Genomic DNA, 27994 nt, shown 5'->3' on the forward strand with positions numbered 1-27994 from the left:
CTGTATGTTAATGTAGTGGCGAAAAGCGCACATTGCTATTTTCCTGAGAAATAGGTCATTGCGCTAAGACATCTGTGAACCATATCTATTCTCGGCACAAAGTCTAAACTCGGTACCTGCATTTGAAGTTTGGGGATTCCACCAGAAGATGATATCAAAGAGCTATCGATCACATTTAATACTAGCCATGATTTGTGTGCAAATAGATCAATGATAATTATAATTTATTCTTCTTAATAGTAATAATATTAAAATTACATTTAAGTTGTATAGTGCCTTTCCAAAGCTCAAGGGCACTGTACAGAAATTAAACATAAAACATTTGTATAACAAATACACACAGAGGCAGAAAAACAAATAAATGCAATATAAGCAAGGTGCCAAAAGAAGCTAAACGAAGATGCACCACAAGAATATTTCAAGCATCCAGTAATACTGTCAAGTCCACAGGTTAGTTGCGGATGAGTACAAACCATGCCAGAGAGACCAATAGAGAACAAATACAACACATATATCGTGGTCTGGAGCAGCGCAGCTGACAAAAGTTGCAGAGCAGGGGATTCCTTGAGGCAGGACAAAACACAAACATCCTTGTTAGTATTTCACTGCCAAACACTGTAGTGCTGGAACGATGGCAGACAAAACAGGAGAGTTAAGGTAAACCCATGTGACCCTACCCTCCCTAGCAACCGGGCCAATTTGGTTGCTTAGGAGACCTGCCTGGAGTCACTCAGCACACCCTGGATTCAAACTTGTGACTCCAAGGGTGGTAGTCAGCGTCAATACATGCTGTGCTACCCAGGCCTCCAAGATGCCTTCTTTTAAGTTTCAAGCTACTTTTAACTTGACACAGCATCCTAAAATGTAGTGTTTATGTAGTGAGATGCTGAAACACACAAGGCAACCACAATGAGACTCACTGAAAGGATCCTTCTAACTGACAGATGTACAGATGGAACGCAAGAACACGTCTTGTGAGAACATAACTATAGGCTATTGATAAGCTTATGCTCAATGATATGGAAATAAACCAAACCAATTGCCTTTTATAGACACTTTTTGTATGGTATAATCAATACTTTACTCATCTGCCACATAATGTCTTTGAACTATTTTAATTATATTTATTATATATTATATTTAAAATTATTTTGATTGATTTATATACTGTATATTTAATTATCTTTATTTGGGTAAAGATACCCACATTTCCTGTTTGTTTCTTCCTGTAGTATCATAAGGAATGAACTGGCTGCTTTCCCTCCCTTTGATGTTGAGACAAGTGACAAGGTTGCCATGGAAGTGAAAGAACACAGACCTTACCGCTCCCTGACCTCCAGGCGTGACACTGAGCATCGGTACACTAGCTCTTCTGCTGACAGTGAGGACAGCAAGCTGAACCCTAAATCCTACAGCTGCAGCGAGACCCTCAAAGCTTTCGACCAGGACACCAGATTGGACTATGTCAGCCGGGTCAAAGATGTGGTGCACCATGAAGCTGATGTGTTCAGCAGGCAAGGTTAGAAAAACAAGATCTCTCAAAATGTATGATATTTCACAATTACAACAAAGATGAAGCTACAGTTGAATTTTAAGGCTGATAATTTGAAGAAGTGAAGATGTTTTCACACTATAATTTTTGGCACAGACTTGAATACATATGTCACGATCCCCTGTTGTCAGCTCTGTGTTTTTCCCGTCACCTGTCCCGAACTACACTTCCCATAATCCCCTGCCCTCATCACTGCCAGTGTTATTGTTCTCACCTGTGTGTAATTTAATCATTCATCCCTGTGTATTTAAGCACTGTTGTTTGTTCATTCGTTGTCGGTCGTTGAATGTTATGGTTGTCCTTGATGTTTCTCCTGCCCGTGGATGTTTTTTCCCTCGTGGATGTTTTGTTTGTTCCCTGTGTTGTTTTATTATTTTGAGTTACCCTGTTTACCCTTTTGTTCATTCATTAAAGAACTGTATCTAGATCCTCACTCCTCATCTACCCTCGTCTGATTCATAACAGAACGACCATCCACGTTATGGATCTAGCAGTTCACCAGGCAAACTACAGGCTTCTCTGCCTCAAGCAGGAGGACCGCCCAGTGGAGGATCACATTCGTGAGTTTCTTTAGCTGGCAATTGTGGTGGACTTCCCTGAGTATTCCTTGGTTGTTTTCTTCAGGGGAAACCTCAATAGTTCGCTAAGGGAACTGCGATGCTCCTCGACTTCGTGGAGGAGACCCTGCGAGTTAGCGGCTCATTGTTCACTGTGGGTGTTGTGGAAGAAGGCTTTACCTCTCCTCCCACGGTGGTCACCCCTCAGCCTTCCATGGCTCATCCCTTCACGCCTGCCACGGCCAACGAGCCAATGCCAACGCCTGCCACGGCCGACGCGCTGGAAGTCTCATTCGTCCCAGAGCCAGCGTTGCCAGCCTCGTCTGTTCCAGAGCCAGCGTTGCCAGTCTCGTCCGTCCCAGAGCCAGCGTTACCAGCTTCGTCTGCCCGGAGGAGGAGGAGAAGAGGAAAGGCTTCTGCTCCCCAGTCTCCGCCTGCCACGGTCAGCGAGCCAGAGCCCACACCTGCCACGGTCAGCGAGCCAGAGCCCAGTGCCTGTAGCCCCGACCGTCCCAGAGCCAGTGCCCTTTGAGCCTTCCAGGGCTCCTCCCCTTGAGACTCCCAGGGCTCCACCTCTCGAGCCTCCCAGGGCTCCGCCTCCATAGCCTTCCAGGGCTCCGCCTCTCGATCTTCCCAGGGCTCCGCCTCTCGAGCCTCCCAGGGCTTTGCCTCTCAAGCCTTCCAGGGCTCCGCCCCACGAGCCTTCCAGGGCTCCGCCGTCCATGGCTCCGCCCCCTCGAGCCTCCCACGGCTCCGCAACCTGAGCCTTCTACGGCACCGCCTTCCACGACTCCGCCTCCTGAGCCTTCCATGGCTCCACCTCCTGAGCCTTCCATGACTCCGCCTTCCACTGCCCTGGCCCCAGAGTTCTCGCCTCACAGGCCTCCTGACTCAGTCCCTGTCCAGTGGCCACCTCCCAGGCCTCCTGACTCAGTCCCTGTCCTGTGGCCGCCTCCTGACTCAGTCCCTGTCCTGTGGCCGCCTCCCAGGCCTCCTGACTCAGTCCCTGTCCTGTGGCCGCCTCCCAGGCCTCCTGACCCATTCCCTGTCCTGTGGCCACCTCCCAGGCCTCCTGACCCAGTCCCTGTCCTGTAGCCACCTCCCAGGGCTCCTGACCCAGTCCCGTCTTGTGGCCCCCTTGGACTGCCTGCTTGCCCTCTTTGCCCCCCTTGGACTGCCTGTTTACCCTTTGTGCCCCCTTGGACTGCCTGTCTGCCCTTTGTGCCCCCCGTGGCCTGCCTGTTTGCCCTTTGTGCCCCCCGTGGCCTGCCTGTTTGCCCTTTGTGCCCCACTTGGACTCCCTGTTTGCCATTTGTCCACCTTGGACTGACTGTTTGCCCCTTTGCCCTCCTTGGTCTGCCTTTTACCCTGTTCACCCTTTTGTTCATTCATTAAAGAACTGCATCTAGATCCTCAATCCTTGTCTACCCTCGTCTGATTCATAACAACATAACTAAAGTCTGCTGTGCACCAGGGATTTTTTTCAATTGTATTAATATGATATGACTACTTACATATTGGTCTGATCCTCACTCAAAGCTTTTGTATGGCTTCAGAAGACTTGGGATATAGTGCAACAGTCATATGGACTGCTTTCATGGTGCTCCTATGGTGGTTTATTTTTGTTCTTTTTGGATCTTGACAGCCGTAGTTAGTTGAACTGTCCTTGTTTGGAAAATAACTGTGTGGTTGATTTTCACAAAACCTGTTGAGAAAATGTCATGGTCATATTTAACCCCAAATCAACACAAAACAAATATGTAATTACATTTTGCTTCAAGAAAATTAAGCTAACGTTTAGGACCTTGCATTGCAATGGGATATTTTCATGACACTTTAGCACATTCTACCTCCCATATCATTATCGTAACACATCCATGGATTACAACTTTACTATTGCCATTGTTTCCAATTCTAGGTACCGTAACAAAGTCATGTTTTATTGTATTACAGTATTACACAAATAATTGTTTTTCTTCTTCATTAAAACAAGTGGAAATTAAAAGCCGTACCAAGGTAGTACGTACTTCTATAATGGCTAATATCATGTTTTTTCCATGTTAAGGTAATGAGAATATCATGATGACCATCTTTTTCAAGTTGCAGTAATGAGAATATCATGATGACCATCTTTGAAATATTGTTACAAAATTTGAAAGGTCCTAAACAGGCTTTCCCTTTACAAAAAGCTTCACTACGATGCTGCGCTGCTAAGCGCTAGGGGAACAACTCTAGCTGTGAACCGAGCTGAAATAGTGTGTGTAACACGTCAATGAACATTGACCAGAATTTATAGCCTTGGCTGATGTAATCATTAGATGCACCTGCGGCCAGGCTATAAATGGATACGTCACCAGGTGTCGTCAGAAACTCTTTTTTCAGAGCGATTCTGTTTCTGTGTGTTTCACAAACCCTGTCAAAACTTTCTTTCCTCTGTTAGGAGTTAGAATCAGTTAGGCAGTGTGCAGTGAACGTTGTTCTATTTGTTCTCTTTTCTCTTCTGTTTAGAAAATATTATATATATATATATATATACAGTATATATATTTCTAAAAAAAAAGAAAGAAAAAAAGAGAGAATGACTGAAAGCCGCAAACGGTGCGTGTTCCCCTCTTCTTGCTCTATAGCTGAAGAGGACACACATCAGTTTTTGCTCTGTTTGTTTGGGGGTAAGAGCACGCTGCTCTCGTGTTGCAGCAGGGCGGGTGCGAGCACTGCGATTTGCTTTAACAGGCAGAGTGCTTCGTGCTCGCCTCGCTTGCTTCCGGGAGTCAGCACTCACGAAAAAAATAAAAATAAAGATCATTCGTGGGGCTCTTGCATGGATTTGGCTGAGGAGCAAGATACGGGTTGATCCCTTTCTCTCACTCTCTCCCCAAACCCAGCTGGTCCTTCACATGATCTCGAAGCGCGTTCCGACGCTTCTTCGGATCATGAGGAGGATCGCAATTCTCTTCCCGCCTCCGAGCTTTCCGTCCGTGATAAAAAAATCTACTTGCTCGATGTTGTTACTCAAGCGGTTGCCAGATTGGACTGGCCACGCAAAAAAGAGACACCAAACTCTCCAAATTAGGGGATAGATTTTATCTTCCAGTCTAAGAAAGGGAACGCCTCATGAGTCCCTTCCCTTCTTTGATAACCTCCATGAAGAGCTTTTTCGCTCATGGAGGAACCCTTAAAAATAAATAAATAAATAAATAATATATATATATATATATATATATATATATATATATATATTTTCTTCCCGTGTTCACATACCCTCGACGTCATTATATTCGACCATCATGGGTGCTGAGGCACGGGGGTATTCAGTGATGCCGCCGGTCGAAGAGACGCTTGCGGGCTATCTCTCTCCAGGCTCGGCATCGTCACTTAAGAAGCCCTCTCTCCCCTCAAAGCCTTGTAGGACAACCTCCACTTTTGTGGGAAGGGCTTATCAAGCAGCAGGTCAGGCTGGTACTGGTCTGCACACTATGCTGTTTTACAGGCGTACCAGAATGACCTCCTGGACGACCTGAGTGTGGGTTCTGCACTTGACGAGCAAGCCTCAGACCCGCCTCAGTCCTGTCTGAACGGAGGCTCAAAAACAAAGCGTGGCGAGTCGTGCTCCTCCTCCCAGGGATTGGGGACAGTCTCGCCTCCCTCGCCATCCCCCGAAGCAAGACCTCAGGGCTATCATTTCTAGTAAGAGAAAACCCTGACGGTCTTGCGCCTCGGGGCTTGAACACCCACGGGGCGCGTGCTTCACTTCACCCCTCCCGGTACCCCCTCGAAGCCCCTCCATTCCCGCCACCTCTTGGTGTTTCGGGTTGCAGAGGCTTCCGTCAAAATTGGGTGTTTTCGGGGCCATGATATGTGTTCCCCTTCCAGAGAGAGAGTTAGGTTATTACACTAAATACTTCCCGTTTCCCATGGAGGGTGAGGGGTGGCGTCTGGCTTAGGTCTTAAAGCTTGAACTGCCCGTGGGTGTTCAAGTCCAAGATGATGCCTGTCAAGACAGTCGTGTCTCAAGCCCTACAACTCATTTGGCTGGTCACCATCGATCTTATGACACACTTCTATACTTCATTTAGAAGTTCTGCCACAACATGGAAAGTTCCGGGGGCGAAGTCTTCCAGGATCAGGTTCTTTCACTCGGCCTAGCCCTTTTTACCCGCACATTCACAATGCATGATGTAGCGCTGGCTCCTTGCGACTCCAGGGCATCTGCATTCTGAATTATGTAGACGACTGGCTGATCCTAGCGCAGTTCCAGGAACTGACAGTTCAGCACAGGGACATCGTCTTAGCTCATCTGTTTCTCTGGGGTTGAGGCTCAACGGCAAGAAATTCGTCCTCTCTCCCACTCAGAACACTGTCTATCGGGGCATCGTATGGAGTTCAATCACAATGCGGGCCACATAGAACTTGCCTCGCCACTGCCAGGTTCTATGTGGCCACTGCGGTTTGCCACGGCTTGGTGGGCGGGGTGCCCTCAAAGAGGCATCCTCATTATTGCCCGGGCCTACGAGGTGCGTGGACAAGCTTCGCCAGTAGGTTTCAGGGCGCACTCTACCAGAGGGCTCTCCTCCTCTAAAACCTTGGCTAGAGGTCTCCCTCTGCAGCAAGTTTGTGATGCGGCAGGTTGTCCTTTCCGCACACATTCATTGGACTTTTTTAGTTTGGATGTTCTGCACTCCGGGCTCTTATGCCCTTGAGTCGACATCTCAAGCTCATGTCTGGACATGTATGTGATGCGGCAGGCTGGTCCTCTCCGCTCACATTCATCATTTTTTATGACAAGTTTGTGTTGCGATAGGGTTCTCTTTGCACACATTCATCGAACTTTATGGGTTAGATGCTTTGCTACTCCGGGCTCTTATGTCCTTGAGTCGACATCTCAGCCCATGCCTAAACAAGTTTGTGATGCAGCAGGCTGGTCCTCTCCGCACACATTCATCAAAATTTAATGGTTTAGATGTTTATGCTACTCCGGGCTCTTATGCCCTTGTGTCGACATCTCAAGCTCATGTCTGAGACCTCTCGTGTTTTTGTGAGTACACTGCACAACCATAAACCCCAAGTGCGGCGGCGTGGGTATTGCGTTCCCCTAGCGCTTAGCAGCGCAGCATCGTAGTGAAGCTTTTTGTAAAGGGAACGTCTCGGGTTACATATGTAACCCTTGTTCCCTGAAAAAAGCGGAACGAGATGCTGCGCTGCTTTGCCGCACTGGGACGTCCCAGGACTGCTCTTCAAAAAGAAGTATCTGACGACACCTGGTGACGTATCCATTTATAGCCTGGCCGCAGGTGCATCTAATGATTACATCAGCCGAGGCTATAAATTCCGGTCAATGTTCATTGACATGTTACACACACTATTTCAGCTCGGTTCACAGCTAGAGTTGTTCCCCTAGCGCTTAGCAGCGCAGCATCTCCTTCCGCTTTTTTCAGGGAACAAGGGTTACACATGTAACCCGAGACGTTTTTTATATATATGCAAAATGTAATGTATTATTTGTTTCTTTTGATTTTTGAGTAAAATAGGAACAGGACACTTTCTTGACATGTTTTGTAAAAATCACTGGCATAAGGATTCCTCAAAATGTGCCTTTGTGTTCCACGGAAAATGACAGCATACAGTATTAGAAGGAGAGTAAAATATGAATTTTAAATTTCGGGTGAACTATTCCTTTAATTTAGTGGTAAAACCATAGGGAGGCTGTCAAGTGGCTATTTAGTATTAGCTGGATTGTTTGTGTCATTAGCACTTGATTATATTTCTTATTTGACAAAGTGTAGCATATTAAGAATGAAAAAAGAATGTACGTTAACAAAAATGTATAATTAGAGAATACTCAAAGTTTAAAACTTTGAAAGGCTAGAATGCAAATAATACAATAATACAAGTGAATAATCCCTTACACGTGACCTGCATGCTTATTTTTTTTAAGTGAGGGATGATGTTCCCTTGATCATTTTACTTTCCCACTTCATTTTGAAGCAGATATCTGTTACATTTACTTGTTGACATCAGATGAACTAATGCATGCTTAGGGGAAGCTCATCTTGCAAGCTCCAGATACACACTGTTTCTTTCAGATACACTTCAGATAGCAACTGCAATCAAGCATCTAAGAAAGACTGCGGTGACAATTTGATCTCTCGTTAATATATTCCACCTGTTATGAAAAAAAGCAGTATCTAAAACTGGGGAGATAAAAGCCGAGCTGAATGCAGTGTAGCTTTGCCATTAGCGTGCTAGGACTTTAATGAGAGGGGGGTGCCATGAATGCTGATTTGTTCATGTCATTAATGACCTTCTAATGTGTCCAGTCAATGGTGACCTGAAAAAAATATCTGCTTCCCCTCCATGAATACTAAATGCGTCACAGTTCTCAGACACACTAGCTATTATTGCGCTCACTCTCGAGCATAAATCTGTAATTTGCTGCTAGCGCCATCTGAACAGCGTCTTCTTTCTTGTACATTTGTCCTCCGCCAGACATGTGCACACTCACTAAATGGAATGGCAAAAAGAATGACTGTTTTCAAACACGTTTACCGAACACCCCACTTGTCTTCCATTGGTCAAACATATAGTCATGATAGTAAATGTAGCAAAATCAGTAGGTTTTCAAACAAAAAGGTATTTGGGGCCGTAGTTTCCAATTATTTTAATATGCAAAATACCAGATAGATCTCTCATTGTGTCCTTATGTGTGTTTGCATTAGGGGCAGACTTCTCTCTCAGAGACATGGTTTTTGGAGATCCAGTGCCATCCCATATGGCAACATATAGGACAGAAATGGGCCTTCCCCACTGCAACTACTCTGTTAGTGTTGGCTCGGATGCTGACACAGAAACAGATGGGATCATGTCCCCTGAGCATGCAGTCCGGCTCTGGGGCCGAAGCAATACCAAATCCGGGTGTAGTTCATGCCTTTCTAGTCGAGCCAACTCCAACCTCACCCTAACTGACACAGAGCATGAAAACACAGAAAACGGTGAGTTAAATTCCAAGATTTAAATTTTTATTTATTTATTTATTGTTATCCATTTTTTAGACCAGCTTGAATTTTTTTTTATCATAAACCAGCCTAATCTGGTTTGCTGTTTTATCTAATTAAATCTGGCATTTAGATGGTCCAAAGCCCTATTCAGAAGGGATTAGTTTTTCCGACATACGTAGAATATATCCGTAGAGTAATTATTACTGTGGACGTCTGTAATATTTACCGTTGATTTGCACGGGATAAGCGGTGTCTGTAAAAATCAAAGAGATGGGTGTGTCTGCAGCATATACACACTGTTGTTATGCATAACTGACCTATAGAGCTGTTCAGCTGTGACTACAATTTGTAGGCGACCCCGGAAGTCTAATTTGCCATGGGTTCCCTTGGGATTTTCCTATGGGTTTTATAATGGGGTTTTTAAACTTCTGAGTGAAATAAAGCCTGGTAAACATTACTTGACAAAACATGGATATTTTGTTCTACAACATAAATTACACACAGTCATACCTCAAACGTGAATTTTGAAGCCAACGTGAGTTTAATAAAAAAGTATGTAATTATATGGCTTCAAAATTTAAGTTTCATTTATGACTAATTGTAATTTGTGTTATAGAACAAAACATCCATGTTTTGTCAAGTAATGTTTACCACAGACCTTATAAAATCCCATAGGAAAATACTGAGGGATCCCATGGCGAATTCTGTTTTTTTGGACTATAGCTCTATAAAACATTTTTTAACTGGGCTGATTAATTATGTAGGAAATATTTACCATGACTATATACTGTATCTGTGATTATTAGAATAAACTGATTGGAATATCTGGCTAAATACAACAAAATTTTTGACATTATTAAGCCTGTAATCTTGTATCACACACTTGAATTAAAAACATGGACAATTCCTTCACATTATGCCATTTCATGTTCTGAAATGTGGGGCTCAACACAATTTCCCAAACTCACTCTTCTCAAATAATAATAAAAAACTGCATGTTTCTTTCTTATATGGGAAAATAAACACTCGACAGCATAAAGAGCTTAAGAAAAACATGCATCAGTCCAATTGAAACAGCCAACGTTATCTTAAGTTGTGAAACGTGTCTAATTTTTTCTGCCGTCTTCTCTTGACCAACATCCAGTTCAGACACTCTGAGAACTTAAGAAACAGCAATATTTAAAGGTCTCAAGAGCTGAAAAGGGTAGATTTATGGGCTTTTTATTAACATGTCAATTTGCACTGGATTAATATTACCAACAGTTATTTTTAAAGGCTGTTTTATAGCGGGGAAAGCACAGTCCGTAAAAAATCAGGGAAAATGACTGACATGACTGATTCGCATTGGACTAAAATGACTAGAATGAGAAGCTGTGGTAATTATTACATTACCCCACATCCACATATAATCTAATCCTGTCCGAATAGGTTTTAAGAAGATCTAGGGCAGAAATTGACACAAGCTAGATTCTAACTCTTGTCACTCGCCTAAGAACTCATGGACAATTTATTTTTTCCATGAAAATAATTTCTTATAACTCTACACCTTTGCCTCATTTAGTATGCACAGATCTATGAATATGCAAATTAGGCCTGCCTCCATCTCCACTCAGCCCTGAACTGCTCACCTGCAGCTTGGGCTACTTGCTCACCTTCAACTCTGTTCACTGTAAAAGTACTAAACACTACACAATGGCAAGTGGTAATATTGGAGTAAATCAGCCATATATGTTCGAACGTTGGCAAACTGTATCTAGAACACTGCAGATTTGTTGGACACAGTCAATGGATAAAGCACAAGAAAAACCAGTTACCGGTTGACCAACATTAGTTGGCTCTTTCTCACTGTGTCCCCTGGATAAATTGATGGAACTGCGTTGGGCTTAAATATAATTATGTGGCAAAACCCATCTGTTTTTGTGTAAAAATTTCAAAACAGTTCTCTGGAACATGACTACTGCAAACTCAAGTTTTCTCTGGAAGTTTTGCCAGGGATATTATGATTTTTCAAATGTGAAAAGCTTCACCCCGCAAGTTGACTGGATTGGTTGTCTGAATCAGTGATTTTGAGACTTTCCTTGCTACACTGCAGTTCCAAGGCAAAAATGCTCAGCCATGGCATTGACTGCTGTTTTCACTCTATATGGACATGTAAATACGAGGAGGTCTTTAAACCCTTTTAACCATGGTGAAAACAGTTAAATACATAGACTCAAGTGGCTTATTGTTTAAATATACATATTTGTTCAATAAATATTTACATTTAACATGAATAATAATCATATTCATAATAAACAATTCTTACACCACATAATAAAGTTAATTAGCCAAGTTTTAGGTTTGCTGAGGTTAGAAGGCAAAAAGGCAACTTGATGTATTAATATGTGGAATTCAACTGATATGTAGTCACGTGTGTGCTTATAGTTTTTTTTTTTTTACCCAATGGCTTTAAATGTACTTTATCTTAATGGAATGCCCCAACAAGCTTTTTAAATGTCAACTTGATTTGCCATTCACAATGTATTTACCTATAATTTGACGTATTTCAAAGTGAAACGTCTCGGGTTACATGTGTAACCCTTGTTCCCTGAAAAAAGCAGAACGAGATGCTGCGCTTCTTTGCTGAACTGGGATGTCCCAGGACTGCTCTTCAGAAAAAATATCTGACAACACGCTGGTGACGCATCTATTTATATCCTGGCCACAGGTGCATCCAATGATCTCACCAGCCGAGGCTATAAATTCCGATCAATGTTCATTGACGTGTTACACACATATTCACAGCTGGTCACAATGCAGGATTGTAACCCAAGACGTTCCCTTTACAAAAAGCTTCACGAGGATGCTGCGCTTGCTAAAAGCGCTTTGGGAACGAAATACCCACGCCGCCGCACTGTGGCTGTCCGGACCCCTACGGTTGTGCTCACAAGAACGCGAGAGGTCTCAGACATGAGCTTGAGATGTCGACTCAAGGACGTAAGAGCCTGGAGTAGCATAAACATCTAAACCATAAAATCTGATGAATGTGTGCGGAGAGGACCAGCCTGCCGCATCACAAACTTGTTCAGACATGAGCTATGTGCGACATAGTCTGCTTGGTGGCGGCCGCCCCCTTGTTGCGGCCCCCATGGCAGACGACTAATTGCCCTGACTTACGCCACTGGCTAGAGTGGTGGACGTAGGTCTGAAGGGCACAGACTGGACAAAGTCTGTGAAGTTACTGTGAGACCTCAGTCAGTCCGGATCAGGAACAGCATCTCCACCACCACCATACTGAGTACTGGGGCCCCCCAGGGCTGTGTGCTCAGTCCACTGCTGTTCACGCTGCTGACTCACGACTGTGCAGCAATGCACAGCTCGAATCACATCATCAAGTTCGCCGATAACACGACCGTGGTGGGTCTCATCAGCAAGATCGAAGAGTCAGCATACAGAGAGGAGGTGCAGTGGCTAACGGACTGGTGTAGAGCCAACAACCTGTCTCTGAATGTTGACAAAACAAAAGAGATGGTTGTTGACTTTAGGAGAGCACAGAGTGACCACTCTTCGTTGAACATCAACGGCTCCTCTGTGGAGATCGTCAAGAGCACTAAATTCCTTGGTGTTTACCTGGCGGAGAACCTCACCTGGTCCCGCAACACCAGCTCTATTACAAAGAAAGCCCAGCAGCGTCTTTACTTTCTTCGAAGGCTGAGGAAAGCACATCTCCCACCCCCCATCCTCACTACATTCTATAGAGGGACTATTGAGAGCATCCTGTAGCCTGGTTTGGGACTTGCACCGTTTTGGACCGCAAAGCCCTGCAGAGGATAGTGAGGACAGCTGAGAAGATCATCAGGGTCTCTCTTCCCTCCATCAAAGACATTTATAAAAAACACTGCATCCGCAAAGCAACCAGAATTTTGGATGACTCCACACACCCCTCACACAAACACTTCACCCTCCTGCCGTCTGGCAAGAGGTACCGAAGCATTCGGGCCCTCACGGCCAGACTGTGTAACAGCTTCTTCCCCCAAGCCATCAGACTCCTCAATACTCAGAGACTGGTTTGACACACACTCACATGTCCTGAGTTGCACTTTAATTTTGTCACTTTATAACTGGCTGCTACCTCAATAACTGCTATGTGCATAGAACACTATCTCATAGTATGTTATGTTTACATTTGGCATTTTTAGAAACTGTCATCTTTTGCACTACTGTGTACTGGTCGGTGCTGCACTGTCTCTTACTGAGTCTATTGTCCTGTTCATGGTTAGTAATTTATTGTACTGTCCCGTACTTTTTGCACTTGTTTGCACATGCACTTTATATAGGTATGTTATTTAGTCTGAGTAGTCTCATGTGGTTCTGGGTTTGTCCTATGTTGTTTTATGTAGCACCATGGTCCTGGAGGAACGTTGTCTCGTTTCGCTGTTTACTGTACTAACTGTATATGGTTGAAGCAAGAATAAAAACCACTTGACTTGACCTTCTTTCTCAGGGATGGGGCACCATCTGGCACCTGCGACCAGACCTCTGGAACCTCCATGTCTGGCCCTTGGACAGGACATGGAAGACCTAAGTGGCCTACCACCTACAGTGGTAGACACGATCACTCAGGCCAGAGCCCCCTCTATGAGGCGCCTGTATGCCTTCAAGTGGCATCTGTTCACTGAGTGGTTTTCTCCTGAGGTGAAGACTACCAGATATGTGCAGCCGGATCAGTACTTTTTTTCCTGCAGGAGAGGCTGGAGGGGCTGCTGTCTTCCTCCACCTTGAAGGTGTATGTAGCCGCTATATTAGTATATCACGATGCAGTAGACGGTAAGTACTTAGGGAAGCATGACTTGATCATCAGGTTCCTGAGAGTCCCATGAGTCAGTAGAGCAAAAAGCACTCTCTTTGAAGACTGCCCTCCCTACTGCGCTCACTTGCATCAAGAGGGTAGGGGACCTGCAGGCGTTCTCTGTCAGTGAAATGTGCCTGGAGTTCGGTCCGGGCTACTATCACGTGATCCTGAGACCCCGACCGGGCTATGTGCAACCTCTGGGTTGAGCCAGTCTCGTCACGTGTGTTGTCAGGTAATCAGATGAGTTCAAGGACAGCTGGCCAGGTGTACCACTTGCACATAGCGTCTTTCCCCTCCCTGAGGTGAATACGTGTGCTTTTACTCCCAGTCGTGTTCACAAAGTTGTGGACTCTGGATGACCTTCCTCCTTAGCCCTGTGGCAGGTGAGTTTTCGGAGAAACTCACTGCCGGCCTGGTATGTGTGCTAACTAGGCTCTGTATTGGGGTAGGTAACCCAGTGTGATGTATCTTCCACAAAATCTGATGTATCTTCTCTCTGTTGGTAAACCGCGGCTTCCTTGGGCAGATGTCCCTCCGACCCCGGTCACCATGTTAGTAGATCTCCTCACGGGACTTTTCCACATGAGATACTTTCGACAAGACTCAGGAAGACCATGTGACATATTTCCACTTGAATACCCCCCTCCCCCCTTCGGAGGGATACCCCCAATGACAGACCACTATATGGCCCCCAGCTGAACGATTTTGTTCTTTTTGGGGAGAAAAAAGGAAAAGACTGGGTCAGCCGGAACTTATTTTTGGGCAGTCACCTTGTCCCCAAAGTGCAGGTGATGCCTTGAAGAGCTTTTGGGGAGGTTACATGGTGGCGGGTGCACTGGCTATGAGGCACGCAAAGGTCTGCCCATCTCTCACCGCCAGTCCACATAACACAGTTCAGTTAGTTGTGGCGTTTTGTATAGGGACCCCTAGTGTCACTATACTATACTACACTATACTACATCCACACATCTCTGCTGGAGGGAACGAGACCCTCCTGCAACAACACTGAAATATCTGCTGAAATGGTCAGGACCTTGTCTCGGCACCTCAGCACAAAACCTGAATGCGTGCTTGCACGCCAGCTCCTTTTATAGCCATATGTCCAGGGGAGTGGCATGCAAATTCCACTTGCCAATTCCCATTGGCATTTCTCAAAGATCAGAGATGTTTGGGGCTCCCAAGGGCAACCCCAAGTGTCACTACATCGACACAATGTCTCATTCCCTCCTTCAGGGAATGGAGGTTACAAAAGTAACCAGGACATTTTCCACTGTGGTGACAGAAGACGTGAGTCACAACAGTTGTTCTTAATTGACCGTTTATGTCATTTGATTTGCTCACGTCTCATCAGTGATCATCAGAATGTCATTGTTATTCAATATGAATTTAACCATGTATTATACTGCAGTTATTGTAATCATTAACTCTGGTTTGTTTCTTCCTCAATATAGCACGTATACAGACGCAGAATATTTGGATGAATGAAAAAAGGCAGAGCTATATGGCTTCATAATAGATTTGTGAGTCACATGACTGGTTTTGAGCATACACGCACTCTCTGAAAGAGAGCAGGGAGATTTCAAAGAGCAGCGTGCAGTAAATCTATTAAGAGATTCACACTCACGCAAGCGGTACAGATGCGCTTTCACATTATGTCTATGTGTTCATTACATTTACCAGAATTATAACACCATAGAGCTACTGTCTATGCTGTGATTTAGGTGGTAGAGCGGGTTAGCCACTAATCGCAGGGTTGGGGGTTCGATTCCTGGCCCACATGTCTCCACATGCCGAAGTGCCCTTGGGGAAGACACTGAACCCCAAGTTGCTCCCAATGGCAGGCTATTGCCTTGCATTGCAGCTCTGCCATCATTGGTGTGGGAGTGTGTGTGTGAATGGGTGAATGAGTCACAGTGTAAAGCGCTTTGAAAACCACAAAGGTTAAAAAAGTGCTATATAAGTGCCGACCATTTACCAGTGTTTGTGGGTCTGCCGCATTATGCTCTTTTATGCTAAGCTTGTCTGTTGAACTTGGTAGAAGGGCTCTGGTGTGTGTGTTGTGAAGTGTTGTCAGTATAATGTCTCTGGGCTGACATATTGCAAAGGTTCCTCCCTTCAAACCATAGTTTATGCTGGTTTATGTTGTCTTAACAGTGAATGTGTTAATCACGGTTAAGAAAAAATTATCCGTTAAACATTTTTCATTGCATGCGTTAACATAGTAATTCTGACAGCTATAATCTTAATATTTCATTTATTTCATGTACCATTGCTTTAAGAGCTCACTCAATTAAAGTGCACAAAGGAGGCATTTCTTGTTACATAAAGATAATTAAAAAAAAGTAATTTTTTTTTTACCAATTATTGTAGCTTTCATTTTCCTCGGTTAACATCCAATCTGGTGTTGTTTATTAAGGCAATGTTAGCTTCATTGTATGCGGCACTTAATTTATTTTAATTTTTGTTACTGTTGCTAGCAACATCAAAGTCATGGGTTCAATTCCCTGGTAACATTTACTGATAAGATGTATGTATCCCTTGAATGCACTACCTGTCACTTTGGAATAGACTGGAAACATCACACAAGCAAGACTTTAGTATCCGTGGCACTGGATATCAGCATGATTCAGCCATTTTTATAAACAAGATGTTCATTCTAAATAACTTACATTTTAGACATACAGTAATATGGCCAGTTATATTGTCTGTTTTTGTTTTGCTAATGAAAATAGTTCCAATCAAAGTCAAAGCAGGATCAATGTTGCATTTTGCTGAACAATGTACAGAATGACAGCCTGTCTAGAATAATGCAAACATCTGAGTGATTAAAAAACAGTAGATCATCCTAGTGCTGTTATACTAAATATGAGAACTCTTGGAACACCGTTTGACCAATTCGATTTGAAGAACAGCACTTAAAGTTTTATAAATGTTAATAAAGCATAGATCAGTCACCATGCATACATACTGTGAATCTATTGTAGTTGTTTTTGTGTTTAAAGAGCACCTATTATGGTTTTTAAATGTGCCCAATTATGTTTTAAAGGTCTCTTACAACAGATTTGCATGCATCCAAGGTCAAAAAACAATTTAATTTGCTCATAATTTAAATTGCAGCATTATCTTTTTTTTCCCAAAGTCAAAAAAGACTCATTCAGTGATCCATTCTAAAGCATTCATTCTAAATTCCTCCTTTCAGAAAGCCTACTCTGCTCTGATTGGTCAGCTGTCTCAGTCTGTTGTGATTGGTCTACCGCTTAATGTAGTGTTTGAGGGCGGGTCAAAGCTGTTCGCAAGCAGCCAATAAATACCAGAGGCAGGTTTTTTATTACCAAATTGCATAGGTAAATACAGGAAGTAAGTCTGGAATTACTAACTACTCATTTCAGGTGTTCAGAATCGGTTCATTCTTTTGTTGTGCACTTTGATTTTTGAAACTTTGCAGACTTTTTACATTCACAAACAGCTATAGAACACACTAAATGAAAGGTAATATTTGGAAAACCATAATAGGTGCTCTTTAATATAAACCACCTGCTTACTGTATACTGACCCTCATGTCTGAGCGGGTTTCATGAGGCGCTAACAGTCAAGCCCATTGCTGAGTCACTTTGTATAGATCTTTTAGCTACCAGCCATGTTTTACATAAGGGCTGCTCAAGGTAATGTGCAGTCAGCCTCAACCAACTGTGCTGTAGCCCACAACGTCTTCACTAGCTGAGCTTTATGGTTATTCGAAGTGCTACAAGCAATGGTAAAGCTCTTGGACCTCATGCCTGTCCATTTGTAGTAAAGCAGAAAAATCAAGCACAGTAATTATATAAGGCAAGCATCACTATTATTTTAATTGCTCGTTGTAAAGGGATCAATGGAAAGGAGGAGGCGAGAACCGGCTTTTCAATGTAAATAATAGTTTAATGATAAACTTAAAAGACAACATAAACACAGGATCGTATTTTAGGGATGGGTATTTAAAAAGAAAACCTAACCTTAATTAGTAATTTTTTCCACCAAACACATCATGCCCCATGTCATTACGCACCATTTGTGATACATCAATTACACTTCAAATTGTGTGACTTGTGAAGGGGAGAATGCTATTACTTTTCTTAGCAATCTGACTTGTTTTTTGCCTGGCATATGCAAATGCAAATGCAAAAAACTAAACAATAACAACAAACAAACACTTAAATACATTCAAAGTTGGACAATAACAACATCTTTAAAGTCATGGAAAGTCTTGACCATTTTAATTGTGAAAAAAAATCCTTCGTGAAAAAAAATGCGTCTGTTTCATTCAGGAATTTTCTGAGCAGCTGACAATGAGGTTCGGCCGCAACAGTGGAGGACACAATGTCTCGTTCCCTCCATCAGGGAATGAAGGTTACATCCGTAACCTAGACATTCCCCGTCTGTCGCTGACTTTGACGATGTGTGTACAAGGGGTACAATTTAAATCATGCCATGCGCTGAGCCGTGATCCTGTGTACTGCTGACACAGGAGCGGGCAGGAGTGGCATTCCTTCTGAGGAACGAAAGGCACGGCCACAACGTTGCCATGGTCATGTTCTCGCAGTGAGAACATGAGCCATCCACAAACGCTGCCTCGGTGTGTTCACTGCCCAGACACACGAGACAGCGCTTGTGGCCGTCAGGAGTGAAGAGCACTCTACCGCATCCAGGAGCTACACAAGGGTGGAAAGGCATCTTTATAAAGACGCGTCCTGAAAAGGACGTTCAACACCCCTGTGTATTGCTCTTTTAGAGAAAATACTCTTTTAGTGAAAATTTCTCTTTTACTAGCGCTATCGAATTGCCCAGGGGCAAAGCTGCAAGCCGCTGATATGCGCCGTAGATCCAACAGAATACGCCGGTCAGAGATGAGAGGAAAACCAATTGGGACTTGCAGCTCGCTGCTCACACAACCGGTCAGCTCACACAACGGGACATGCAAATTCTGTCTGCCAATTTCTCATTGGCCTTTTCTCATAGATCAGAGATGCAAAAGGCTCTCAAGAGAGACCCCTAGTGTCGCTTCTTCGACACAACGTCGAAGTGAGCGACAGACGGGGAACTTGTAGTTTTGCACAGGCAAGCACCAATCACATTTTATAAAAAATCTAGTTTATTTGTGGGTTGTTTTTTTTCTTTTGTTCTCTGATGATAGCACCACAGGGACGTGGTTTAGAGTTTCACTTTTGTCAACTTTGTATACTTTAAGTTCAATGTATTCTTTGTCTATCTAGCCATTCAGTTCAGCATTTGTAACAGGGAAATCTGAGGTCACATTGATCAGCTGGATATTTTCAGCATCACATGATAACATTTTAAGCGGCATTCAAAGTTCGGTTCATTAGAGTAAATCAAATGCAAATAAATGGACATCATGTAATAATCATATCTATTTATTTTTTTTTGTAATCTAGAGGCCATCTTAATGATGTACTTGATCAATTTCAAAAGGCAGATTGGTGGCTTAGTGGTTAAAGATCTGGGCTAGAAATTAGAAGATTTCCCCAGAAGGGGTTGTTCACATATGGTAGACTCACAAGGGATTTGATATCACCACTGTTTGCATGAGGAAGCCAATTTAACCCCATGTGCTCCAACTCCCTCTTCTTATAATAAATGCACTGTATGCAAATAGGGTGATTCTCATTAAAATATTCCCATCACCTTGTTTAAAACTGGTTCCATTTTTTAAAAAGTACCAAAACCTTTTAATTTTCTTGATTTTCATGTCCATTAACGGTTCTCACACATGCACTATCCTGCCCATGCGGACCGAACACTTTACTAATATACTCAAAGTGTTTTCGGCAGTGCATTTCAGTGAGAGATCTTCCCCCAACTTAATCTACAACAAGAATTGATATAAGAACTGTTGAAGTTTCACAAGCATTTTTCTTCAGACCTGTATTGCTGACTGCTTGATACATGAGTTTTGTTTTAATAATTTGAACTTTATAAAATAATAAATTCATGAATTAGATATGCTATTACATTTGATTGTTCAGAATTGTATGTAATATATGGTTGGGATCAACTACTGGATTGCATTTGTGCCTCTAAAAAGTATGCAAACACACACTACTGGTCAAAAGTTTAGGGTCACTTACATATTCTTTATTTATTTTTTCACATTTTTAATAATAGTAAAGTCATCTCAAGTATGTAATAACAGAAATGGAACTGGGAATTATGCTGTGACTATAAAAATCCAAAATAAATCAAAGCTATTTTATATTTTAGCATCTTTTAAGTAGCCACCCTTTGCCAAGAATTTGCAGAAATTTACTCTTGGCATTTTCTCAACCAATTTTCTCAACCAACTTCTTGAACCTAGGATGCTTTTTAAACAGTATTGAAGGGGTTCCCATCTATGCCTGGCACTTATTGGCTGCTTTTCTTTATTATTCGGTCACAGTCCAAAATGTTTTTTTTAAATACAATTTAGCTTTATAATAAAGTCAAATAAATATGTTGGCACAATTATATTTTTGTCTACAAAACTCATTTTAAATATTTAAGAATATGCCTTCAGATCAAAAGGTTTTTAAGATCATGAGAAAGTCAAGTGACCCCAAATATTTGAACAGCAGTGTAAATGTTACAAGTAACTACAAGAAATCAATTACAAGTTACAATAAATTAATTTCTTATTTATTATATCTGCTCTGTAGAAATCTGAAATGATTTCAGTTTGGCAACAGGCTGCTGAGGGCAGTAAATGCAGTAAGAATAGCATTTCTTATTTCTAAATAATTCTTACCCTGAAAGTATTGTAAGAATCACTAAGAGGAATCTATAATTGGTTAATTTGACTGCCTCTGTGTTGGTTCTTTGTAGAGGCTTTATAAAAAGTCACTTCTGAGATTTAGAACTCTCTGAAAACTTTGAACTGTTGATAGATTGAGTTTAAGAGGAGCTCAGTGTTGAGAGTGATCAGTGTTGCTGTAATTGACAATGAGACAAATGATGTGCTACTATGGTGCCTCACCATTACTCTTCGCCCAGCAGACAAACATTAAAACATATTTACTTCTTTATCCCCCACATAGCATATGAGTTTAGACTTTAGTTTTGTGCATTTAATGATAAAATCTGTCTCATTTTGGAAAAATATGCTTCATCTTCAATCTGGCTAATACTGTGTATGCTGCTCCATTGGGCATCTGTCAGACATATGATAATTACGGTTTGCGCAGTGTGAGGAGATGATTGGTTGTTATAATGGCTGAAAGGGAGATATTTTGTTTAGCTTGGTTGCATTTTTTTATATTTCTGCCAAAATTAGAGTTGGGTTTCATAAAACTTGGAAGCCAGTAACCCCCTTAAAGGGATAGTTCATCCAGAAATGAAAATTCTCTCATTATTTACTCATCCTCCTACATCACAGATGTGTATGACTTTCTTTCATCTTCTGAACACAAACAAAGATTTTAAGAAAATATCTTGGCTCTGTAGGTCCATACAATGCAAGTGAATGGTGACCAGAACTTTGAACGTCCAAAAAGCACATAAAGACAGCATAAAAGTCATCCTTATGACTCCAGTAGTTTAATCCATGTCGTAATGCAATATGATAGTTGTGGGTGAGAAACAAATCAACATTTAAGTCATTTTTTTTACTATAAATCTTCCCTTTCACATTCTTCTTTTGTTTTTGGCCAATTCCATTTTTTTTGTGAATATTGCCACCTACTTCTTTTTCTCACCCACACCAATCATATCGCTTCTATAGATACCACTAGAGCTCTGTGGATTACTTTTATTCTGTATTTAAATGCTATTTGGCAAAATAAAAATAAATAAATGTAAAGTTACTATAACCTTTTAGAATTTACAGATGCAGCTTCTCAGAGAACATGTGTAGCATGCTAACAGTAAGCTAAGCTGTAATGAGAGTTCCAATCCACCAATAGTGCTAAGTGAATTACACTTCACCTGGTATTCAGCCATCTTAAGAGAAATTCCAAATAAAAGGGCAATGCAAACGGCACAGGGAATAAGGGTACATCGATATATCGCTTCATAGAATGTGGACAGGGACATTTACCCACTATACTTTGCGAAACATCAGAGCACTACATGAAGTTTTGCCAAAATAAATGCTAAAATTAAATAAGCAAAGGGAGTTTGAGATTGTGGCATTTTTATTCTGCTTTATTCACCTCTGGTGTGTTTTCTATTCACTAGTTTAAAAGTGCACAAGATGTGACTGATGATCCATTATCAGGACAGTTGGTCATATGAAAGATAAGAAGGCAAATATTATAAAATTACCAAATAACATTTTGTATGTTTTTTTATTAAACAGCAACAGTTATTTAACGAAGATACTATTTTGGAGAAATAATTTACCAATATATATTTTAGACGAATGCAAGGGAATGCATTATATAAATGTATTTAAATGAAAATAAGATTATTTATATTACATTTATATTCATTTACATTAATATATTGTCATCTTACTTGAAACCCATAATCTGTGTGACTCAAGCGATGTCTGTGTTTAAGGATGTTACAAGTGAAGTGAACATTAACAGATATCCCACACTCAGTGTGTAGGGAGCAGTGAACTGCATAGGGAACGCATGCTACAACCCACTCTGATGGTATATATCACAATATTGTTATTTTATTTGAAAATGTGAAGAAAATTACAACCTGTTCTCATGACAAGTCGTTATAGTATAATGTGGCGAAATCTTGTACAAAGATCGTTGGCTTGTACAAAAGTGAACTACTTTTAACCACAGAGAAAAATAAACAAACCAGTGAACGATCTTATTAAAATGTTTCCCTGACATTAACCTCTAACCCAAACCTAAACCTAACCATAATATCCAACCCCTTATCCCAAACAATAAACCTAATCATCATTTACCACCACGGAAGAAAGAAAACTCTCATTCAAAATATTCTCTCTTTGATGTAGTGATTGACATCTTAAAAAAACAACAGCCCTAGTTTATATGTGTAAATAAAAAAAATTTCATGTTGAAAGCATTTTAAGTTTTTGTATGTTTGGCTGATTCCCAAGTTGGATGTTGCTGAGTCCTTAAAAGTGGTCACGCTTGCATGAGAGCACAAACATTACTTCAAATCAAACACCAGCACCAGTGACTTTTGTCATGAATAATCACACTCCTCATTCTTTTTTTTAACACTTTATTTATTTGTTTACTCCTTTTGGCTGAGGCTTTTCCTCAGATGGCGGATTAGCAGAGTTAGTGCTGTCTCATTTGATGGCTCATTCTGAGACTCTAAAGACATTGGTGGACAATGCGGGCCTGTTATCTGCTCTGCTCCATAAACGCTCGCTTCTGACGCCGGAGATGGTTCTCACTAATGCTCTATCAGATCCCCCGAGAGCTTCCTGAGTACTGGGACCACGGCACCTCAACTACCGCTAATCAAAAACCACAGCTGTTCACTTAATAGTTAGGCCAAAACGCCACATTCTCTTGCATTAGTCTAATGTGTTTTATTGCTAGCTGTTAAATAACCCTTCAGGAAATGTGTATGTGCAGTGTATGGGTGTTTCATCAACTACAAGCACATTTATGATTTTTATTTAATCTAAAAGATTTTAACTTGATACATTTTTTGTACATGGTCACATTAAAAATGTAATCTAAATATAATAACAATTACAATAATATTTAATTGTTAAAAAAAAAAAAGAAGTGGCGTCCGCTTCACGACGGTGAAAGGCGAGAACACCGTTGCTCTGTGTGCGGAGATCGGCAACTCCTCCAGCCAAGATGAAGAAGGGGTCTTACAACCACTACTTAATCGTACCCCCCAAAAAAGGCAGCGGGTTGTGCCCAATCTCTTTCTCAGTATGGAGTTAGACTCGGGCTCAATAACAGCATGCCTCACCAATGAGCGCACACAGCCAGTGCTGAACTGTCTGTTACACTCAAACAGAACACAACTGTCCCAGTGAAATCCTTTCAGAGGCTCCTGGGGCATATGGCATCCTCAGCGATGGTTACGCCGCTCGGGTTGCGCATTTGAGACCACTTCAGCACTGGACTCTGACCCGAGTCGAGAGACGAACATGGCACCACGGCACGTACCGCGTTCTCAACATTCAGGCTTTTAGCCATCTATTCAGCCCCTGGCCAGATCTAGCATCCCTACGGGCAGGAGTTCCCCTAGGCCAGGTCCCCTGACAAGTCGTGGTTATGACAGATGCCTCCCAGCGTTGCTGGGGTGTGTTGTGGTTTCTGCCCACTTTGTGAAAAACTCACTCTCAAAAGTATTTGATTTCAGAAGAATAGACTTTATTGTCAGACCATAAAGCCGAGTTGCCTCCAGAACAACTAACATGTCTTGAGTTTGCACCCGCTTACATAGGTCTCACAAGGCGTGGCTAAAATAACCCATATCCTGTTTCTATCATGTATTGAGCAGAAAAAGATCTTTAGACCAGAAGGCTTCAGTTACATCCTGTGAGCAATTTTCACACTATGTAAAAACACTCTACTAAGAGGGGGCCTCATCATATATCTTCTTTAGCTTCAACAGAAGTAAATAGGAAACATCTGCAAGCCATTTATGTGTCCATGTACCTCCGACATTCCATTCCCAGACTTTTTGCTGAGCCACTCACATACACAAAAAACACAGTAAAATGCATACTTGACCATCAGAAATAATTGTAGAATTAAATGGCATTGATTATACTTGATTAATGTATACTTAACTTGATAAAAATACACCACATATCCCCCCTTTGTGACATTCAGTGTCACAACTTTACATATTTCACATATTTAAACATGCGTGTGCAACTGGTTCAGCCATGTGTTTGGTTGTCACAGTTATTTAGAGTGTATCATACAAAATATTCATCATAATTTTAAGAGTTCTTGCTTGTAGTGTAGATGTCTTCAACCCAGATACTTTGCGCATCGAAGTGGGTCACCCTTTGGGGAGAGGTTAGGCTAGCACTTACACCCAGGGCGTGGTTCTTCATATCTTCATATATATATTTATTAGAGAGATCAATTTCCTCCCATCTTGGTCTTTCTGTCCATCCAGGTTAGTTTGAATTGCATTGGACCATATACATCGATCAAGGTAATCTTCTTACTGTTTCTCAAAAAAAAAAAGATTTTACCAGTGGTAACACACAACAGAATATTATTCCTTCCACAATGTTGTTATTCCTAACATTATATACATTTGAGCTAATTGTGCACCCCATTTCTTTATGCAATCTTTTTAAATTGCTATAAACAAGTCAAGCCATGTTCATTTTCAGTCACTACCATGTTTTCTTTTTCCATTCTTCATTAATATTCAAATGTACATGAGTTTAATAAAAGCATGTGTAAAAATAATTGTTCAATCCTAATCCTTCATCATACCAACATTCTCAGGTTTGTTCAATACTTCTTTAATAATTTAGGCACTCATTTGTATGCAAATGTTCTCGAAATTTTACTCCCAAATGCAATCTTTAATTTATCTTCTACACAGGATGTGATCCCCTGTTAACACAGTGATAGAATGTTTGGTATTTATCGCTGTGATAAAATATTTTAATAAAGCGGTTATTAAGACACAGTCGGGTTGAGTGGAACTCACTTTTCAGGCAGGTTTCTTCTGGACCTCCTTTTTGATGCTTCTAACCTAAAAGCATACATCCACTTCCTTAAACCCATATTACCCTCCCATCTTGGGCAGGTTTCCAGGGCGGTGGCGCCCTGTCTTAGGCCGCTCTCATTTTGCCATTGGAGAGTCTTTCCCGTCTTTGGGTCACCACCTCTTGCCACTGGTCTGATACCGCTCAGTCCTATCAGCCAATTCTTAATAATTTGGTGTCCATAAACAGATATTTTCTGTTGCTTCAGAAGTATCACCTGAGAACCGTCACAGTCAATGGAACCATCTACAACTGCTTAAATATGGAGACAGTTCAAAACATGGTTAAATTCACTAAGCATTATTCAAAATTAAACAGTCTATTAAAGCTTAACAAATTAAAAAATTTTTTTAAATGTTACTCATTTCCAGAACAGTTGTATTTCTGCTCCTTTAGCAAATGTCACAAAGAACCTTGTATAATCATGGGAACTAATATCAGAACAAAACAAATGGTAAGCACTTATATAGCGCTTTTTTTATTTTTTTAACCTTAGAGGTTACCAAAGCACTTTACACTGTGTCTCAATCACCCATACACACTCACATTCACACACCAATGGCGGCAGAGCTGCCATGCACGGCACTAGCCTGCCTTTGGGAGCAACTTGGGGTTCAGTGTCTTGCCCAAGGACACTTCGGCATGTGGAGTCATGTGGGCCGGGAATCACACCACAAACCTTGCGATTGGAAGCCGACCCGCTCTACCACCTGAGCCACAGCCACCCCACAAAACAAAATTCAGGGTAGCCTCTGTCAAGCTTCTAGGAAGCTTAATTTAAAACATCACCTTAATGAATAATGGTCTCTAGATAGTTTTGAATCTACATTTATTCTCAGATGAACGTTCAACTTAATCTCTTATCTTTAATATAAAAACTTAACTTCAAATTGTCCTCTGAATTGGGAAAACCTTAATTACCCTTAAAATCTTTAATCATGATAAGAAAAGCGGTTTGAACCTCTCCTTCATATCACTGTATCTAACATTAGTGTCACATCACATCATTTACCATATAAAAGAAAATTAAAAGAAAATTCAACAATTTAAAGATGTGCATTTAGCACTTTTCAACATCTGCAGTTGAGGTTCTTGTTTCAAGCAGACACTTATCACACAGAGAGTGAGAAAGGGGAGGGGTTCAGAGGGGGACATTGCATCTCATTACAGCAGTTCCTTGTTTTTCATTCTAGAATCTCACAATAATATATTTAAGTTATCCTTCAACAGTGAAAAAAGTGATCATTATAAGAATTAATTATATTAACTTCTTTCAAACTTTTCTATTTTAAACCATCTTCAAAAAACTTTCAACCTTCTTCTCTTGTTGAGATCCTGACCCCTGATCAGCTGATGACACTGCTTCCAGCCATGTGCTAAATCTATCTTTCTCATGTCCATATAATACATAACCAAATGCTTGAATGGTCCTTCTGGCACTAACATATGAGCTATGGGTGGTATTATTCCTTTTCTGATATTGTTTTGTGCACAGACTTCACATGTTGACAAAAACTCATCAACCTAAAAATGAAGACCAATATTCTTGTTATTTAATTGTCCTTATCACTGTTATTTAATTATTTTTATTACCCCCTCCCCTTATGCATTGGTTAAAACCATGCATTAATCTTAGTTGATGCAACCATCTATGCTTCATGAAAACACCACATATCTTGTGAGTCTTTTTTTCTTTTTTTTCACATAGTATGTTCTATAGACCTGCATTATTTCAGTTAATGATTTCTAAAACAACAGCCATCAGATCTTTAATAAACTTTTCCTCTCCTTTTTAATTTTAAATTCAACTTACTTCAGCCTTCTGTTTAAGCTGAGCTTTACATTTACAGCCCCTATCTTATCCCTTCTTTTTTCTTTCTGTTGAATAACTCTGTTTTTTCCCTCTCTCATGAGAAGCAAGTTCCATTCTATCTAACGAAACAACCAAAATCACCTTTATAAACTAACAGAAAAGTAAGTAAACGTTTAAACTAAATAAGGTATAAAAGAGGCACAACTGAAATCTATTGTTCTTTGTAATAATTGATCAGTAAAATACATTAAATACATTTAATTTTCCATGACTCTCAACTTTTAAATCCTAATGTTAAACATAATTTAACAATATGATTTTCCAGTTTTTATTCCTCAGCATTTCCTGATAAATTATTCAGTTAAATAGTAGAGACAAACATCATTGTGCAGAAACTGTATGCCTCTAAAGTGATACTTTCATAGATTTATCTTAAAATGGAAATATTTACACTAGAAAAAGATACTCTATCAACTCTTTGTAACACCCACTACCCTTTTTCTTTAAAATGAGGGTACGCTCTGGAAAATTTAGGTGAGTACCAATCCAATAGGTAACTCTTACTGTGCCATACATTTGTA

The 27994-nt window shown here is 41.3% G+C and overlaps 1 protein-coding gene and 1 long non-coding RNA gene across 3 annotated transcripts in view; one reads left to right on the top strand and one right to left on the bottom strand.

Annotated features, from left to right (window-relative positions):
• The window catches only part of LOC127629623 (uncharacterized), a 396489-nt gene that overhangs the window by 87200 nt on the left and 281295 nt on the right, over window positions 1-27994 (bottom strand). The window lies entirely within an intron of this gene.
• The window catches only part of LOC127629619 (teneurin-4-like), a 410961-nt gene continuing 384263 nt past the window's right edge, over window positions 1297-27994 (top strand). The window contains exons 1-3 of one of the 2 annotated variants that reach the window (XM_052106743.1): window positions 1297-1519; window positions 8826-9098; window positions 12855-12862. In XM_052106743.1, coding sequence (XP_051962703.1) covers window positions 1297-1519; window positions 8826-9098; window positions 12855-12862 — 504 coding nt within the window. The remainder of the gene's footprint in view (window positions 1520-8825; window positions 9099-12854; window positions 12863-27994) is intronic. The other variant, XM_052106742.1, reaches the window with a different exon arrangement.

Source organism: Xyrauchen texanus, chromosome 36 (assembly GCF_025860055.1).
Source record: "Xyrauchen texanus isolate HMW12.3.18 chromosome 36, RBS_HiC_50CHRs, whole genome shotgun sequence".
In the NCBI taxonomy this organism is placed as follows: Eukaryota; Metazoa; Chordata; class Actinopteri; order Cypriniformes; family Catostomidae; genus Xyrauchen; species Xyrauchen texanus.